Source organism: Pelobates fuscus, chromosome 13 (genome assembly GCF_036172605.1).
Source record: "Pelobates fuscus isolate aPelFus1 chromosome 13, aPelFus1.pri, whole genome shotgun sequence".
Lineage (NCBI taxonomy): Eukaryota > Metazoa > Chordata > Amphibia > Anura > Pelobatidae > Pelobates > Pelobates fuscus.
In genome coordinates, this window is record NC_086329.1 from 43324825 (window position 1) to 43345172 (window position 20348).

Genomic DNA, 20348 nt, shown 5'->3' on the forward strand with positions numbered 1-20348 from the left:
TGGTTTGAAATCCACCAATCAGAGTGCTCTGTGTCATTTTACACAGCGTGGGAAAGTTCTTTGGAATTTTCCCACGCTGTGTAATTTGACTCATAACACTCTGATTGGTGGATTAAGTAACCAATCAGAGAGTTATGAGTCAAATTACACAGCGTGGGAAAATTCCAAAGAACTCCATGGGTGAAGAAGGATTATTTTTTTTTGCGCTCGTTTTTTTTTTTTTTAATTGCGTCGGTTATTATGGCTTTTTATTTGGCCTTTTTTTGGTGCTGAAAAAAAGAAGATTTAGAATAAAGAAAACATTGAATGGTAAGTTTTTTTTTTTTTACAGGTACTTAGTTAAAGGTCCCCCCCCTCATTATTTTTAGGGTGAGGGGGGTAGGTAGGGGGTTCATTTTTTTTGGGGGGGGGGGAAGGGGTGACTAGGGGTTTGGGGACCCCTAGTCACCTGGGGGGGGCCTTTTTTTTACGGCCCCCACCCGCCACTCAGGGGTGGGGGCCGGGGGCGAGGACATTAGGTCCCCCCCTTTTTAGTATTTAGGGCCCCCACCCGCCGCTCAGGGGTGGGGGCCAGTGGGAGGACATTAGGTCCCCCCCCTTTTTAGTATTTAGGGCCCCCACCCGCCGCTCAGGGGTAGGGGCCGGGGGGGAGGACATTAGGTCCCCCCTCCCCCTTTTTAGTATTTAGGGCCCCCACCCGCCGCTCAGGGGTGGGGGCCAGGGGGAGGACCTTAGGTCCCCCCCTTTTTAGTATTTAGGGCCCCCACCCGCCGCTCAGGGGTGGAGGCCGGGGGGGGGGAGGACATTAGGTCCCCCCCCTCTTTTTAGTATTTCGGGCCCCCACCCGCCGCTCAGGGGTGGGGGCCAGGGGGGAGGACCTTAGGTCCCCACCCCCTTTTTAGTATTTAGGGCCCCCACCCGCCGCTCAGGGGTGGGGGCCAGGGGGGAGGACCTTAGGTTCCCCCCCTTTTTAGTATTTAGGGCCCCCACCCGCCGCTCAGGGGTGGGGGCCGGGGGGAGGACAGTAGGTCCCCCCCCTCATTATTTTTATGGCCCCCACCCACCGCCCAGGGGTGTGGGCCGGGGGGGAGGACAGTAGGGCCTCCCCCCATTGTAATTTATGGCCCCCACCCGTCGCACAGGGGTGGGGGCCAACAGTTTGTTTGTTTTTTTTACAGTGAGCAGCCACTGGCTGCTCACTGCTTACTAGACATGCCCCTACTCGCGGTATAGCGAGTAGGGGCAGATCATTTACTAATACCAAGTAATCTTTACTTAGTATTAGTAAATGTGACTGAAAGACCAATTTAGGTCTTTCAGCCTTTTAGTAGATAACTCCCTAATACCGTGGGAATTAGGGAGTTATCTACTAAGCGGCTGCAAGATGCAGCCGCGGATCTGAGTTTGCATGCCACAGTCCAGGTGTTAGTCCCCTTGAAACAACTTGTGGGTTTTAAAATTCGCCTGCCTATTGAAGTCTATGGCGGTTCGCCCAGTTCGCGGGCTCGCGAACATTTGCCGAAATTCGTGTTCGCCGTTTGCGAACCGAAAATTTTATGTTCGCGACATCACTAATGGAGATGTATGGAGAGTAATCCGGCGGGTTCACTACATGTGGGCCCGTCATGGAATACGGCAAGGCCAGCGCTCGGATAGCGCGGGCCCTGCATGGACCAGCCGGGAAAATCCTGTGACCTCCCCTGCCGGCCCTCGGCCCATGGCCATCGCAGCCCACCGGGCATTTGCCCGGTGTGCCCGATGGCCAATCCGGGCCTGGGACAAACGAACAATGGCCCAATGGCACGACCAGAGGTGCAGTTACAGAGGGGTTCAGGTTAATTTCTGTTCATACAGCATTTTATAACAAAACTCTGCACTATAGATTCCAGGCACCATAACCACTCCAAATCAGTGAAGTGGTCACAGTGCTTGGAGTATCCTGTTTAACATTAGCCGTTAATAACCATTTGGGGAAAAAATCTTAGCATCACATAAAAAAAAAAAGGTTGACACAAATGTAATTTTATAACATGACGGGTGTTTTTTTTTTTTGCCATTTGGCTTTGCTTTCTTTTCTGAAAGCGACACTGCCAGCGAATGGGGACTTTGTATAATTTGAAAACGACCCCCAATAGTGACATCACCGCCGGGGGGTCCAGTGGTCAAGGGGGAGCTAGCAAAGGTGAGTTTAACTTGCCTGGACCTCAGGCTCTGCCATCTTCTTCCATCCCGATCTCTTCGCCACATTCACGTTGACTTCATGGGTATGTCGGCTTCTCACTTGCGGGTGTAGATATCTCCTTTGGAGCTCACCTAGTTCCAGTTGCAGCGGCTACTGCAATCTTTTCTTTCTGTGCTGCTCTGTTTGACATCTTGGTTCGATGGATTGGATGAAGGAGGATATTTTTGGGTCTTTAACTTTAGACCTTCTTTTATGCCTCTTTTCTCTTTTTTTCTGAGCGCTAAAACTTAACTTTACAATCCAGTCATGTTGTAAAATTGTAGATTTAGATTTAGCATGTATATATAATCTTAATGTTATTAATGACTGTAGGCGAATATTTCCCCTCCCTGTAATGTTTTGTTCTCTTTAGATTATACTATACTTATTATTGTTGTTATTGTACATGTTAGACACATTGTTTTTTCCTTTGCCAATGTTGATATCTAGATGTGGATATTATGCATCCCCTGTTAACTTTGAGATACCTTTCAAAAGTTTTTTCGTCTTTCAGTCTGATTTCGAGAAGTGGATTGTCCTATGGAGTTCTTGAACGGACTTCAACGCTTCTGCCGCTTCTACGGTTCCTGCCATTTCTAGTTACTTATTGTCTGTTTATTAAGCTATTCCATTGTACTTATATTTTTGCATCGAGAAAGGGGAGGTGGCTTTGCTGTCAGTGGCTTTAATTACCTCCGACTACTCTTTTCATTGGCTGTTAGGTTCTGATCTGTTTCTTTGCTGCTTTCGATTTAAAAAAAGAAAGTAAAGTAAAATATTCATCTCATGTTATTAAAGGAGTACTATAGTGTTAGGAATATAAAGCTGAGAAATGGGTTAAAAACCCTTAATTTACTTACCTTTTTCCAGCGCTGAGGTCCTGCGCTCTGTGCTGGCTCGGTCTCCATCTCCTCTGACGTTAGTGCTAGGGGAGACCTATTTTCCACATGCACATTAGACCTCCAGAAATCATGCTTTGAATGACGTCTTAATGTAAAGCATTACATTGTTTTACATTGCAGGGTTAAGTGACCAAGACCACTTCAATGAGATAAAGGGGTTTGGGTGCCTATAATGTCCCTTTAATAAAATTAATATTACAAGTACACTAAAGCTTGCATAACCTACAATATCCAGAGAAATTATGGTTTTCATCTAAAATAACTACAGAGAATAATCAGTATAGTCAAACAGCAGTGGTTTAAAAAAATAATTATACTAACAAAGATGTAGGAAAATCAAAAGAATAAATATAAATATATATATTGAATGACGATGGAGCCCAACAAGACAACACCAACTATTTTTTTTGCTATTCATTAAAAGGAAACTATTGTCACTTCAGCTCAATGAAATGGTTTGGGTGCAGTGATTCTGTTTTTTAACACTTCATTGTAAGACATTTCAGTTTTTTTAAGAAAATGCAATGTGTATATGGCAGGGATGTAGCTACCATTTTGTAAACTTGGTCACGTCAGATATTGCTTGTCGGACATTAAAACTTTAAAATGTTTCCTTTTAATACTTCCTTGTAAGACATTGCAGTTTTTTTTTAGAAACTGCAATGTGTATATATGGCAGGGTTAAATCCACCTCTAGCAGCTACCAATCTGTAAAACTCGGTCACGTGATGCAGAAGTCCATAGAGAAGCGTTGAATAAAATGCTTTTCTATGTGGAAAAGCATGGCATTGCGAGCAGCATTTTCCGTGCATGCGCCTCAAGTCCCCAGTATTCCTCTATGAGAAACATTGGATTGGACCATCGTGGTCGTAGAGGTGGCCATGTCTTCTCAAATACATTACAGGAGCGAGAGGTGAGCAGCACTGATGGAGCCTCAATGCTGGAAATAGGTGAGTAAAACAATGTTAATTTTTATTGGAAACGGGAAGGGGGAGGCATATATATCTTAGAATTATGGGCTCTATAATGTTAGGCATACAGGTTTATATTTCCAAATTCCTTTAAATGATGCTCAATATTTTGGCTGAAGATATGTTCGTCTCTAGCTATCGAAAAACGAATAATTAAAATGCTATGCTAATTTATCAGGGTAAATGTGTTTACTGTCAGATATTGCTTGTTGGACGTGCTCAGTGACAAAATGATTTAACTGCAATCTCAATAACACGCACATAAATTAACAACTTGTTGCAGTGTTTCAGGGTGAATGTAACACCTTCAAACTCCAGCTAGAATTAATCTGAGTAATCAAGTTTGTATGATGATAATAGAATAAAGATGTTCTCTCATTAAACTCAATTTTTAAGCTCTTTTTAAGCTCTGATTATGGCAACCTCATGCCCTAGTAATTGCATACTTAAAAAAACTAAAAACTAAAAAGAACAACAGGTCTAATATAACACACACTAAATGCTGGCTCATTCTTTGGTTTCTGAAGACTAATTTCTCTAACTACCTACTTAACACCGGGCCTGCTTAGTCTGTGACCACCCAGCTATGGCTGATCTCATTTAAATTCCCATGATATCCTGGTAGCAATGGTTCCGATACAGAAAGGCAACGGAGTTGGACTATGGAGTTTGCTAAAATCAAACTTTGCCAACTCTTGCTATTAACTAAAGTTTATGTTACGGACTTCAATCAGGACACAGAAAATAAATTCTGATTGGTTTTAACACTGTGCAAATACGCAATATGGCATCTACCTGTGCACTGTGTGGTCAATTGAGATTTGCTCTTCTAGATTGTCAGTTGATAATATTATACACAGGGAACTCAACTAGCCCTCCAGAGTTTGATGGTCTGCAAGTCCCTTAATTCACTGAATGCAGTAGATGGTCAGATAATTAAGGGGATTGTAGTTCAGCAACATTTGGGAAGGGGGCAAAGTTTGAGCTGCCTGATATCGAGGCTTTCAAAGCAGATTATATTATTTCCTAAAAGCTGAAGAACCTCTAGCATTATGGTTTAGGTCAACTATAAAACCAGAACTTGGTCATCGTCTGTTTTAATCAACACTGTGCTTCTATCGGTGGACTGGCTGGTGGGGGGGGGGGGGGGGGACATGGGAAATTTACCGTAAATATGCTACTTTTATTTCTATCACGTCCAACCAATCACATTTTATCTATCTTAAAGGGAAACTATAGGCTCTGCTCTACCTCCCTCGATGTTGGGGATCTAATGCGTTGAACCAATGCTTTCCTTTGAGGTTTGAGCTGACGCTGGACGTCCTCATGCATAGCGTGAGGACGTCCAGCGTCAGTTAGGCTACCAAAAGTCACCTAACGCCCTAGTAGTGCCTCTAGTTGCTGCCTGGTAGACAGCCACTAGAGGTGGACTTAACCCTGCAATGTAATTATTTTGGTTTCTCAATAACTGCAATAACTACAATTGCAGGGCTAAACAGGAACAGTGCACCCAGACCACTTCACTTAGCTGAAGGGGTCTGGTTACCTATAGTGTGAATTTAACTTGCGTGTTTATCAGTCGCAAGGTTTATTTATCTAATCTATTAAATTCAGAGTCAAAGACAAGTCTAATCTATTATTTCAAAATATAAACCACACCATGGCGTACACACATTAAACATTAAAGGTACACTCCCCTTCTCATAACAATTTCAACTCAATGAAGTTGTTATGGGGACAGGAGTGTCTGGGCACAGATAAGCCATTTACGACCACCTCCTGTACTGCACAGAGGAAGGAAGAGAGAAGACAGATCAGTCGACCTCTGGGGCATCAAGTTCAGGGTTAAACCGTTTGAAAATGTTTTAACCCTGAAGTGAGGATGGCCCTCAGATACTCCAGCCCCATAACAATTTCATTGAGATAAAGTTGTTATGGTGATGGTAATCTTCCTTCAATATACTACATACAACAAAGAACAGATGAGCACTTACAAAAGCGGGGGCGCTGTATAGACATCCAGTACTGCTACACCAGTAATTAATTCCAAAACAAAAACACAAAAGATTCAGCACTCTCCAAAATAACATAATGCTGCTTTATTTAGTGCACAGCTGTTTATGCGGTTCCTGCTATGCAGTAAATAACATTACGTTATTTTTGGAGAATGCTAGACCATTCTTTTTTTTATATATATATATATATACTAATTGTACTATAGCTATCAATACAATTAGTAACTCCTGCAGAAAAATAAAAATAGATAATTGTCTATTAAATCTCTATGAACATTCTATCCTGTACTTAACGCAGCAGCAGTGGGGGCTGATTCTACCTCTGGTTTGGCTGCGCAGTGGGAAGGTTCAATAGGGATGTATCCAAAAAATACAAAGATATGAACAGGTTAAAGCTGTTATTGCAGGTACTATATATAGAAAAAGACTTGGTCATAAGAATCAATAATACAACTCGATTTCTGCTCAAAAAAACAACTGACCCTTAAATCAATTGTGCAACGGGGTGTAAACATTTCACAAATGGAGATTAAATATCTGACAAAGACTTCAAAATGTCCCAAAGGCAAGAGTAATGAATTCAGCATTATCTGCTAAAAGAGTTGCTAACTATTACATCAATATTACGTATATGATATCCAGTCACATCTTATTAGAAGTGCACTTATGTGTAAGCACTTTTTAGCAAACTCCTGAAATAATATGAAATGCTATCATTTTGAAAAAAAAAATATATAATTTTTTTTAAATAATGTCAGGACAAATTGGTTTACAATTAAGCAATTTGAAAAAGTAAGAGCAAAGACTAATATTAACAGAATCAGACTATTAGATATTTTTTGTAATATTTACCCAAAACCTAGCTATCTATACAACATACAAATTATTAAGATTATTTTAGTAAAATCTTACTTTATTCAAGTCTGTAGCTCCTGGCTCTGCCCCTGATCTGCCTGCTTGGCTGACATCACCAGAAGGGATTATCTGAGCCATTCACAATGCTTTACCATAGGATTGGCTGAGACTGTTAAGGAGGCAGATCAGGGGCAGAGCCAGCACAAGTCAAACACAGCCCTGGCCAATCAGCATCTCCTCATAGAGATGCATTGACTCAATGCATCTCTATGAGGAAAGTTCATTGTCTTCATGCAGAGGGTGGAGACACTGAATGGCAGTCACACTGTGCAGCACTGCCCCAGGAAGCACCTCTAGCAGCCATACAAGGAGTGGAAGGTGGAGTTATCCCTAGGCTCTAATGTAAACACTGCATTTTCTCTGAAAACACGTTTTTACTGCAAAAAGCCTTAAGGGAATGATTATACTCAACAGAACAAATACAATAGGCTGTTGATGTTCTGGTGACTGTATTGCCCCTCTAAAATGAATAATAAGCTAACAACCTTGTACACTGTAAGGACATATTACTATATGTAAAACATTAAATAACTCAAGTCCATTTTGACGACTTACCTGAATCTTCCAGGAGCCCAAGTCTTTTCCTGCAGGAGAAGCTAGGTTTCGCTAGTCAACTCAGTACAGGCCAATGCAAGAGCACACTCAGCTGAGAGCGGTTAATCTAATCCTCTCAGCCAGTGAGCACGGCCCTACATGACCTTGCTTCGGCCAGTAAAGCTAACTGCATTGTCCTGTAGGAGAATCCAGGATAAAAGGTTTGAGGCAGATGGCAAGCGGTGGGACCCAGGTAAGTTATCAAACCGTGCTTAAACATCTAAAAAAAAGTTATACTGGGATGGCACCAGCACACTCCTGGCACCATAACTGTTATAGAGGGCTATAGTGGTTATGGCGCTTGTAGTGTTCATTTGAATCTTGGTGCTCACTTGCAACTGAGCATGTTCTTTCATCAAACAAGATGCATAAAACATGCAGATATTCTGGTTTAAAGATAGAGCAACACGGATTTACAATTCACAGTTTTACACATTTGTGGATTAAATATAAATTCATCTTTCCCTCTAGCAAAATATCACGCCTTCAAAAATCTACGTTGCTTCAGTCTGGGTGCAATGCTATGTACAACCGGATTTAACAAAAATATCCAGTAAGGCGTTATGACAATGCAGACTAATACAGAACCCGAATACATTTAGTCTCAGTTTAAAATAGGGTAGGTGTTGAAGGCAGGACCATGCAGATAATATAAAAGGACACCAGTATAGATGCTGCCCCTCCAGTCTGGCTATTGCAAATAGTGCCATTTTTGGAGAAATGTCCATGGCTGCCTGACAGACATAGACTCAATAACGGAATCAATGGAATGGCCAGCGTCAGTATGCGGACACCAGATCCTGGGTGTGAATCCACTGTGTCTATATGAGGAGCACTGGATTGGTGGAACACGGCACATGAGAAGGATCCAACAGGTCACTGTGCCCAGTGGTGCATTTTGGTTTTGTGCTGCATAAGGAATGACTTAACCTGGACACTTCCCTAATCTAAATTTGCACCACCCCACCCGTACCGGTCAAGGCCGCACCTCCTCCTGATTAAGAACCTACCCCTTCCTCTTTAGACTCCACCTTTTCCTACTACTTTTAAAGGGATACTACAGTGCCAGAAAAACAAAGCTGTTTTCCTGGCACTAAAGTTGACTATAGTTCCCTCCTCCCTTCAGTCACTTACCTGAATTCAGTGCCGATGTATCTCAGTGTTGGACAGGCTCCTCCTCCGCGCTTGCATTAGGTTTCCCTATAGGAAAGCATTGTATCAATTCTTTCTAATGGGGATTTAGCAGACCCTGGATGTCCTCATGGCACGAGGACATCCAGCATCAGTTAGGTGACTCAATGACAAACACAGATGTCACTGACAGACACAGACTCACTGATTTGACACACACACATTCACTGACACACACATACTGACAGACACACAAACACTGACAATCAATGACAGACACACACTGATAGTCTCACACACACACACACTCAATGACAGACACTGACAAACATACACACACACTTAAAGACACACACTCAAAGACACACAAACACACACTAACAGACACACACACACACACACCCTCACAAATTATTAATATTATTTTAATTTAACCCCTTAAGGACCAAACTTCTGGAATAAAAGGGAATCATGACATGTCACACATGTCATGTGTCCTTAAGGGGTTAAACATTTCTACCCAGCCTTCCTACCTGGAGAGCTGGCATGCGTCTGACACTGTGGGTGAGTTGTTAGCATCAGAGGCGGCGAGGGAGCTATAATCTTCCTGCTCTGCTCACTCGCGGGCGGGTCTATTGTTGCCGGGAGCCGGAATGACGTCATATTCCGGCACCCGGCATCTGCAAAAATAGCGCGCGGGAGCAGATCAGTAAGATCACAGCTCCCTCACTGCCTCTGATGGTAACATAGCTAACTGCCGGGGGGTTCATAAAGTGGCCAACAGGCCAGTTCTTGGGCCCCCTCATGACAGGGGGACACCGGGGATGTCCAAGCGGACTTTTGGGTGCAGCATTTTTTGCCACCGCAGTTAGTGCTTCTAACTGTCTTGGGCTAAATACAGCACTGACTGTGCCCTAAGTCAATTTAGATGGCCGTGAGGTATAGTTAGCACGAGGCCTTAGGCGTCCACCTAAATCGCCTAATTAGAGAGCTGCCTCTGGTCATAAAGGAGGTGGGAGCCCAGACATATGCAGGTTTGTTGCAAAAGTGTAAGAGTATGGGTAGGTCTGAACATGTCTTTAGAAGCATTTAAGTGTGCTTCTGAGAGTATACGTAAAAGTGTTTTAGTAAAAGTGTACGAACAACTTTTACCGAGTGTCCGTGGGAATGTTTGTATGAGTGTCTGTAGGTTTGTAAGTTGTCTGTGAGAGTGTTGTTTTAGTCTATGTGTAAATATGTCTGAGGCTATAAGTAGCTTTAAAGGATTGTGTGTCCTAAGTTTTAATAGAGTGTCTGACTGTGTTTAAGTGTCTAAAAAAGGGTCTGAATGTTTGCAATAGTGTCTGTAAGCTTGTCACTGTATCCATTTGAGTGTGTCTGCATCTGCATAAGTGTCTGAATTTGTTTGCGAGTGACTTTAAGAGTAAATATGTGAAGCTGACCGAGTGTCTATGAGAAGGTCTACAATAGCGTCTGTAACAGTGTCAGGTGGTAAGATTGTGCCTGTGACTGTGAGTTTTTTTTGTAAAATTAGAAACAGAACAATGAGTGAGCGCTAGATAACACAAGTTAGCAGCAACCCTATAAGGGAATCCCTCAAAAACCCTTAGGATAAAAACACAAGATAGTAAAAAATACAAGAAAGGGCCGCGCTTAGATAAAACTTTAACCCCTTAAGGACAGACGACGGATATATTCCGTCATGATTCCTTTTTATTCCAGACGTTGTGTCATTAAGGGGTTAAATATTACAGAAAGTCCGGATAAAATCAATGAATAAAAAGAAAAAGTCTTATCTGACAATGTCCTTTAAGATCGTATTGTATAAGGATCCAAACCGCTGTACGCCCGTCATACTTGAGCTGGTTCTAGCTCTTTTAAATGTGAGTTTGCCTTCAAGTTTTACATTTTAAATTCCTCAATTTCTGAACATACTACACTATTGTGGTTATGTATTTGTTCTTATCCCTTGTATATGAGACGTCCTATAAGGAAGATAGCAAGAAATACTGCTGTTCCAGATCAAGCATAATTATACAATACGATCTTAAAGGACATTGTCAGATAAGACTTTTTATTTTTATTCATTGATTTTATCCGGACTTTCTGTATTATTTAAAGTTTTATCTAAGCGCAACCCTTTTTTGTATTTTTTACTTTTTTGTAAAATTGTCTTTTTCTGTGAGAGTGTTTGCAAACTGCCTGTGGGAGTTGTTATAAAAATTGTCCAATCGTCTCTGTGAGAGTGTTTAGTAAAATTTTCTGCAAAGGTTGCATTGTAAGTTCAACCTTGAACCGCATTCTTTTATGCTAGTGAAGGCAAAAAAAACTAATTGTAGCCATTTCCAATTATGCCACAAAAGAGGAAAAACATCCTTCTTGACTCCATAATGGCCATCAAAAACCTGTTCACATACATATCAATTGTATCCTTGAATTTTCTGTTTATGCCAAAAAAATCCAAGCCTTGTTTTGAAATAGCGTTAGAATCTGAAAACACAACCTCTTTAGGCAGAGAATTCAACATATTTATTTTCATTTTGTCAAATTGTTTGACCATGCTTGTTATTTGTAACATTGTCTGATACTCTGTCACAGTGACTGTTCTGAAATTCTTTTGATTTGTAAAAAAATATTTACCATTCCTTTTACTTTCATCATTCTATGATGGTGATAAATGAAAAAGGAAGCGTAGGTAGTTCACTGGTGAAGGGGAGGTGGTGGTGGTGGGGGGGGGGAGGTTGATTTCCTCCACTTTCTGACAGGTCAATAAAAGGTCTAAGACTGGCCCTGCAAATGAGAAGAATAAGGGACAGTGTGCGCTCATTAATTAGTGCAGCAAGGGGCAGCAGCAGGTGTCTGTCGCTGGCACGATGTGATCTGAACCATATGCTGAAAGTTACAGGCTGCCAACCATACCAACGTGTACGAAAGTGATTAAATAATCACCTCCCCCTACTTCACGCCTTTAAAAAACGAGAGAATCATGCTATGTTAAAAAGTCACAACGCTGCTAAGGAAACCAGAGTAAGCACATAGCAAGCAGGTATCAGTAACCACTTTTTTATCAGCAGAATAATCCATATTAATGGCTTCTAGAAGCGCTGCATTGAGTTTGTTTAAACCTTGTGTGAAAATGTCACTAAAGAGAATACATTAAGGGAAATGGAAGCTGTCAGGCGGCATTGTGTTCTGTGATAAAGAAATGCCCAGGTTTGTAACGGAAAGGTAGGTTGGTGAAGACAGGATAAATTCTTCAAATATATCCCCGCAGTTTGTCATGTACACTGGGGGACTTGTTAACAAGGTGGAATGGTGTTAAACGTGGGGGTGTACCTTCCATATGAATATGCACAATGAATGGAACGATAGATTGTAATGTATACTAACACCTTGCTAGGGCTCATTCTTCCAGCACTGCTAGTCTAATGTTTAATTTATTGTATACAGCAACAAGTGTAAAGCCAACAGATTTAACAATTACAGAGACACTTTAAAGGGACACTATAGTCACCAAAAAACTTTACCTTAATGAAGCAGTTTTGGTGTATATGTCCCTGCAGTCTCACTGCCCAATTCTCTGCCACTTATAAGTTATATCACTTTGTTTATGCAGCCCCAGTCACACCTCCCTGCATGTGACTTACACAACTTGCTAAACGCTTCCTGTAAAGAGATATCTAATGTTTAAACTTCCTTTATTTCACATTCTGTTTAATTTAGAATTTCTATCTGTTCTGCTAATAGCGTGCTAGCTCTGCTTGAGCCTCTTGTGCGTGATTAAAGTTAGAGTATTTGCAGAGCAGGAGATAAAAACTTTTAAAGTAAGTTAATATCTGTTTGAAAATGAAACTTTTTTTCATGCAGGCTGTATCAGTCACAGCCAGGGGAGGTGTGGTTAGAACTGCATAAACAGAAACCAAAGTGAAACTTTTATCAGTTAATCTGACTAAACCCAGCCCCTCTAATGCAGCTCATTTAATGTGGAACAGAATTTTTGCATTGTGTGCCCAATTGCGGATTTCAACACCAGGCTCTGAGAATTGGGCTAACCCGACTCCAGCATTCTCAGAAAATCCATGTTGCCACATTGAACGAATTGGCATTAATAAAGCAAAAGTGCCTATGCCACATTATCGACATGGTGGTGGATGGAGGGGGGGAGGGGTCTCGGAAGCGACTCAGTATATATCAAACTTTTTAAATAGTTTGATGTTGAAAAGGGGGAAGCATCAGAGTACTCTTGGCAAAGTAACCACTACAATGAGCAGTGGTTTCCATGGTTACTGCATCTGTGATAGACCTTTACCCCAGAAATGCTCTTCATATCCTTAAGAAGCTCTTTACTAAAACATAAACGGTGGAATTCACAGGAATTCCCGGTTTATTGAATGTGTGCAGCCTTGCAAACCAGCCTTGATGCTTGCTCCTCTAACACTAAAAGGCTAAATACTATTGAGGTCCTCGTCCTCTTCAAATCGTTAATGCTTATGATGTACTGAAACATATATAGGGCTGTAAGGTATAAAAAAAACAACGGCAAAGCAAAGTTTTTGAAATTCCTGCAATCGCCTTGGAAACCAATGTAATATTTATAAAGATTTCTCCACGGTAACAATGGTAAAATATGAATGTTTCATGTTCTGCTAAAAACACTTAGTGAGACATCTCCTCTGCATAAACCGATCTTGATCTCGCTGACAGATAGTGCTGAAGTGATGGTGAACATTTTTGAGTCAATGTGCGCAATCCTCTTTAAAAAATTAAGTAAAACATTCAATAGTGCCCACTCTGTATTCCCTTTCAGATAAACTTCCAATTCCCAAATAGAATTTTCGCTACCTGTCTATTCCTGTTTTTTTTTCTCTATAAAAGTACTTAAAGGACAAATGTTATGATATTGTAATTTCTCAGTTTTTTTTGTAAGTTTATTGCATTTAATAAAACTTCATGATTTTTATTTTTAAATGGTGTTTGATTTTTTTTTTCCTTCAAAATTTTATTTTTGTACGATCTGAGCGGCCATGTTGGGTCAGATTCTACTGCTGCTCAACCTAAGATGCTTGCTGCAGGTTCACACAGTAAACACAGAGCAATCACGGGAGCAAGCAGGTTAGGCTGAGCAGCAGATGGTCAGGTAATAGTAGAATCCCAATATGGCTACTGTGCAGAAAATTAATATAAATAATAATATTAAAAAAATAAATATATCATCAACAGGGTAATTTACTTGCAGTGCTGTGAGCCGGGGGTGCAGGTGAAGGCACGTTTTACTTATCTGAAGCTGCACCTTGCGGTAATGTATTTTTCCTCATAGCAGTCAGTAGTGATGGTTGGTGGAAATGACAAAACCGGAAGGGAGCTCCGCCCTTTTTAAAGTTTTGTAAGGCGCAATAAAAAAATGCACAAGATAAAGTGTCCCTATGACATCTTTTAACTGCGTTGGAATTTAAGTGGGATTTAACCACAGTCAATGTATTTCCTTAAAGTATTATCTTTATGAAATACAAATTTAAAAAAAAAAAAAAAAAAAAAATTTATTCTTTATTTTTCCATGCTGAATGAAACAAACATATAGGCAATGAGATTTTCAGGCATACATGCAACAATATAAATGTATGGTTGTGGTAGGAAATATCGATGGGACAGCACATTTTATATTATAAAGTACATGACAAAAGCAAGAGGCAAGACAGGAAGCCTGAAGTATTGTCTAAACAAATTATCTGGCCTCACTGGAGAAGATTCCTGCTAGATACTATATGCGAGCTTCAAACAGATATATGTCGGTAAGAGAGGGCTGATATTGTACATTGCTTTAACCGAACATATATGAGACTGACTAGAGAGGGAGAGTGAAATACGACCGGGTGCTATTAAAGTCGGCTTTCACTGCTGGCTGTTGGTTGCTTAGCATGATGTTAAAACAATAGAAAAATTATAACTGATATGAAAGAGGCTGGTAATAGTACCGCGTCTCTGTAGAGGGGGGTCTGTAGCCTGCTCAGCCAATAGTTACTATAAGGTCAAACTAAATCGTAAATCAAATGAAACGGTGTGTGTTGCCATCAGTGATATGAGAGAGCAAATATAAGATGTGGGTCTATAAAACTTTTAACTTAAATGCTGTGTGAGTAGGATTTGCAGTCCATGTGGAGGGCAGTTCAGCCTATGCCCAGAAATGGGAGGCTGATGGCAGGTGGATGCATAAGTTTCGTTGGTCCTAGCTGGGGATTCCATCGGCCTCAGGTGTGACGGCACATTCACTCTGTTCCTCCAAGAGACCCAGCGCAGGAATAAGGCCCTGGGACCACCTCAGGGCATGCCAGCGGCCCTGTCCAGCATAGTTTTTTCGACAGCGCAGGTTACACTTGTGGAGTGGGCACCATCTGGAGTAGCTAGCAGGGGCCCGTTGGCAAGGTTCAGGATTCAGTGTGCTGCGATTTAGCTTCAGCGGCGGTCTCTGTTCCCGATATCAGTGGCTATGAGCGAGCTGCGGCTGCCACTTGCACCTCAATCTCCGTGAGGACACTCCGTGATTGCGTGGGTGAAGCCTCACCTCACGGCATTGGTCAGCAGGTTGGATCCGTGGGCCAAAATCTCGGCCACTAGTGGGAGAGGTGAGTGTTCGAGCCCTCAGTTTTGCCCAGAATTGGGCACACAGCCGATCAAAGGCTTGCAGAAGTGGGTTCACGCTATTAGGTGATTGCAGAGCAGCAGAGCAGCAGGCAGCGGCACGGCGGCCATTTTGAGAGTAGGCCACAATCTTATGAGTTAGTTCAGGTTACAGTGCCATTTGGTCATCAGCAGGGACTGGGATAACCCCACCGGACCAGAGGGGGGTGGGAGGGAACGGGTCTGTCAGGTATGTTGCTGAGGACACAGTGGCGGTGCACCGGGCGTAGGATCGGCCGTCTCGCCCCTCCGGCAATTTTCAAGGCCTCGCAAAGATCTCCGTCCACTTTGCTGTTTGAGACCGGACTGACGGTTCTGAGGGTCTGCTACTCGGTGTAGGACCTGAGGAGATTCGGTTTAGGTAGTTTCTGCAAGCTTAGAGACAAGTATTTGGTCAAGAGCAGAGAGTGGGCTCAGAGCTCGGGCAGAACATGTCTGGCCGCCATGATGGTCAGGTCCCCGTCCCCCCCCCATTTTTTTAGGAATGACAGAGATGCTTTATTACAAGATATTCAACAAAAGATATGAATGCATGCTTGGAACATGCTGATCTGTAACTGAATGCCCATGCAATGAATTCTCATTCTCTACTGCTGCACTTAAAGGGAAACATAAAGCACCACAACAACTTTGCACCAAATCAAAGCTTAAGGCGTATGGAGTCATATTGTCACGTCAGAGTTTCAGCAATAAGACTGCCCCCTGGATCAGTGTGCTGATAGAATGAATATTACTCCATCCTTTGACATTCACCGAACTCGGATGAACAACTTACCCCTCCCCATTCTGAAGCAGGTGTTTGCTTTAGAACACTGTGAATTGGCTGTGGATAGGCTGATAGCAGCCGTGCTATGGCTGTTATACGATTATTCAGTGGGTAGAACTGTGGCTGAGGATTTATCTGTATAGAATCCATAAAACCCAACTGGAGAGGGATTTTTAGGATAAGAAAGAAGAAAACAATCATAGACCAGGAAAAGGAAGCTCCTGATTGTTGGAATATCTTCCTGGTTTGGGAACAAGTGGCCAGCTGTAGCACGTGATTGTACAAGTGCTATGGTTTTCGGATGCTGCACATCAAGTATTATTTTTAGCTTTTATTTTATTATTATAATAATTTTGAACACATTAGCTATATAATGTATTAACACCAGGTGTTATTTCCTGCCTATTGTTTCGCTGGAAATGATTGTACAGTAAATGAACAGATAGCTACGTTGCCATCTCTAATCTTTGCTATTATCACACACTTTCATCATTTCACATTTTAATCTTCTGCTCTCACAATAACAGGCCCACGAAGGTGAAAGAACAGAACATATCCAAAGCTTGGTAATCATGCTGTAACAACTGACTTTACATAAACCAACACGAGTGTTCTAAAACAAATCTAAAAAAACTCGTGTTTATTATTTTAGTGCTACCAATTTTTGAAAACAACTACTGCAGGTATAGGATTGAAAGTACAATCTGTTTTTCTTTTCTTTTTCTTTTTTTTTATTTTGGGTTAGTTCTAACTGTTGTTAGGAGTTGTAAGAAAAAAAAAACTAAGTGAAATTAATTTATAGTCCAAAATAAATCCAAAAGAAAACAAAACACCATCAAATCTACCGTATGTAATATTATAGGAGTCATTTCGAAGAATTGTTATTTTTGTACTCTACGTTGACATTTTGGTATTTATATTACAACAACTTTGGAGGATCCGAGCATTGTATAATGGGAATATTTGAGAATATTTGATCATAAAAATTATTACAAAATTCTGCACGCACACAAATGTTTTGTTTAGGTAATGTCAATGAATTTCCGGTCGGCCTTGTTATCTCACAACCTAATGAATTTAATTGAGAACAAAATCAATCCAGCACCCTTCAGACTCCAAATCACTTCCTGATCAGCTGATTTTTAAGATGAAAATATAGAAATAGATCCTGGTACTTTTTTATTCTAAAAGTCAGAATATATTTTTAAAAATTACTTTTTTTGGAGGGAGTAATGTTCTGTTTTTTGTTTTTTTTTCTGAAGAATATGCAAGTACACTCGTGAGTCAAGATCAGGCTTCCCCAAACTCCGGCCCTCCTGATATTGCTGAACTACAACTCCCATGATTCTATAAATTAATTAAATAGATAGGCTGAGAATCACAGGAGTTGTAGTTCAGCAACATCTGGAGAGACGGAGTTTGGGGAAGCCTGGTCTAGATGGATGAAGTTCTTATCACTGAACACAATCTATATTTCTCTGTTTAGCTTGAAGGGACATGCATCAGTTTGAGACAACGGTCTCATTCAGACAGTTTCCTCACACTGCAGGCTAAAAAAAAAGCATGGAAACGTTATATTGTTTTTAATATTTACCTGCTTCTTTCTTGTGCTTTCCACACCCACAGCAGGATTGGGCACTGATCTAACCAATCAGTGTGCTATCCCCAGGAATGCTGGAAAAGTGCTTTGTGCATGCCTGACAGATTACACATTTGCGATTCGAAAATCTCTACACCTTGCAACAGCCTGACAGGAGGAGAAGAGAGGGAGTTTGATTAGTGTGATCACTGAGAGCAAGCTATAGTGTCTGGTTTCTCCATCATGCTGCTGCACAATGAAGCCTTGTTATTGCCATTTGTGGACTAGTATGAAACTGAGATAGGTGGGTAAGGTTGGGAGGCTGAAGAAACTCCCCTATCTGAGAAGCGTTACCATTAATGTAATCTGACCAAGTTTATAGTCAGTTTACAAACATTTATTACAAACATTTCAAAGATTTGTTTGCTTTAATTTGGTTTGCAGATTGGTTTGAAAGTGTTTGCTTCCTGGTTTAAAAAAATAATTGTCAAGTGATGCATGTCCCTTTAGGCCTTAAAGTCTACGTAGCTTTAAAATCCCTTGTTCCCCAATGTTAATTATCAAGACAATGCATTATCTGTAAGACTATGACTTACCAATTGTTGAGACCACTGTTCCTACAAAATAGAAAGCCCCAGGAAAATCCCACCTTGGTCTAATGGCGTCCACTCTAATCCCAGCGACATTTGCCTCCTCATAGTCCCGAAGAAAGTTGTGTAGATCAGTTTTGCTGAGATTATATTTCTGAGTGAAGTTGTCTAGTTTATGTTGCCACCTCTCCTTAGCTTCCTTCTCCTTGGGATGCTCGATGGCAGAAAATATGGCGGCGCCACAGAGCAAGTACAAAATTATGAGAAGTGCCAGCAAAAGAAATCTACCGTTGTCTTCATTCAGGTGACCAAAACCGCAACAGCAGCCACATCGACAAGCCATTATCTGCCCCAGGCAGGGCAGCAGATAACAGGATGAGAACTCCTTACCTATTGAAGTCTGATGATAGATTATCCAAAAGGAAAAACCTTGTCTTCGCAACCCAGAGCAGCAAAGATTCTCTTGGAGAACATTGTATCCAAATGTAGGGATCTTCTCACACTTGCTGGTTTTGTAGAACACTGATGTGGAGAGTGGATTAGGGTTTTATCGCTACGTAAAATAGTCTGATTTTGTGAAGTTTATATAATAACCCGTTCTTCGTAGATCTTCTAGGTACACCTGGCATATGCCTAAGTGATGGGCACAAAAGAACGGAAGGTTTGATTTTTATCCCTCCTACCTTTATAGATTTGTAGTCAGGTATAGAATTCATCACATGCACAGGATAAAAACGCAGAGGGTTAGAATCATTCTGTGCTCTGTGTCAGTGGAACAACTTCTACCCTTGAAGACCAAGGATCATACACTACCACCATGAAACTTCCCCCCAAAAAATTGCAGGTCTTTGTTTCACGTACTTCCTGTGGTTATTGTGAGAACATTTTCTAAAGACTGCTAGCAGCCTTCTTTGTTTCAGCATTCAGTATGAAACGGTTTATCGTTATAAATAGTAAATTGACATACAGCACTAATGATGCCATTCTAGTTCTTCAGATGGTCTAGTTCGCGTACAGTGTGATTATTTGTACATCCTGGGGGATCCGCTGTACACCATGGGACCTCCTGATGTGGGTCTCTGCATTCCCCATCTTTACAGTTGCAGGAAAACAAATACAGAAATAACAGACTGCAAATGAATACAGGACTAGAGAGCACACACAGTGACATCTAACTTTGAGCAAATCAACATGTACTTATCTGTGTGTGCTTGTTGATAGTGCCATGCTGTGATAGTTACATCCTGCAAGAGATTGTCATTGTGTCTGGGAGGGACAGAATTTCCAGACTCAGGGAGATGTTACAGGTGGTGCCTCTGATCATAATCTTCTTCCATGGGTAAGCATCTTTCACATGCACACTTGCAAGATTTATATATATATATTTTTTTTGCAAAAATAAAAATTAAACTTTGACTCTACAAACTTCATCCAGCCTCTCTGAGTAGAATAGGGGAGGGGGGGTATCCAAATGACAATCTGCAGTAAGTGATCACTTGGTGGGTGACAATAGTCTCAGTGGGTAGAGCAGGAGTCCCAGTGTTGGTGCCTAGTACCTACCGTGTAGCAGTTACCCTGTCCCCCCATGAGCTTGCACTCCAGGCTGCAGATTCCTCAGGTGTTAGGGTTTCTGTCTTGGCTTTAACCCTGAGCACACCGTGGGTCCTTTAAAGCCCTCTCTCCTCTGAGCAGCACGGATTGCTGTTCGCAAATGCCGTTCTCCTAACAAAGCTCTCCTGGCTTCTGAGATTATTTTCAGGACACATGTAGCGCCTCTGGTGGTGAATGGTGATATTGCAGCCCCCCAGGCTAATGACTGATCGCTCAGTTATCAACACCCAGTGTAATATGCAGTGCACAGAGGGGCACCCAGTGAAATGTGTTACCAAATCAGTTTATTCCTAGCTACAAGCAGCATTAAGTAGTCTCAGCTGATGGGGAAGCTAATAAAAGGAGAGAATTGAGCTGTAACCCTTTGTAAGGGACACG

General features: G+C 41.5%; 1 protein-coding gene across 1 annotated transcript in view; it reads right to left on the minus strand.

Annotated features, from left to right (window-relative positions):
- The window catches only part of KCNK13 (potassium two pore domain channel subfamily K member 13), a 96859-nt gene extending 77146 nt beyond the window's left edge, over positions 1 to 19713 (minus strand). Inside the window, exon 1 of the mRNA XM_063438956.1 lies at positions 18366 to 19713. Within this exon, the coding sequence (XP_063295026.1) occupies positions 18366 to 18702 (337 nt within the window). The 5' untranslated portion in view covers positions 18703 to 19713. The remainder of the gene's footprint in view (positions 1 to 18365) is intronic.
- Between the last annotated feature and the right edge of the window lie 635 nt (positions 19714 to 20348).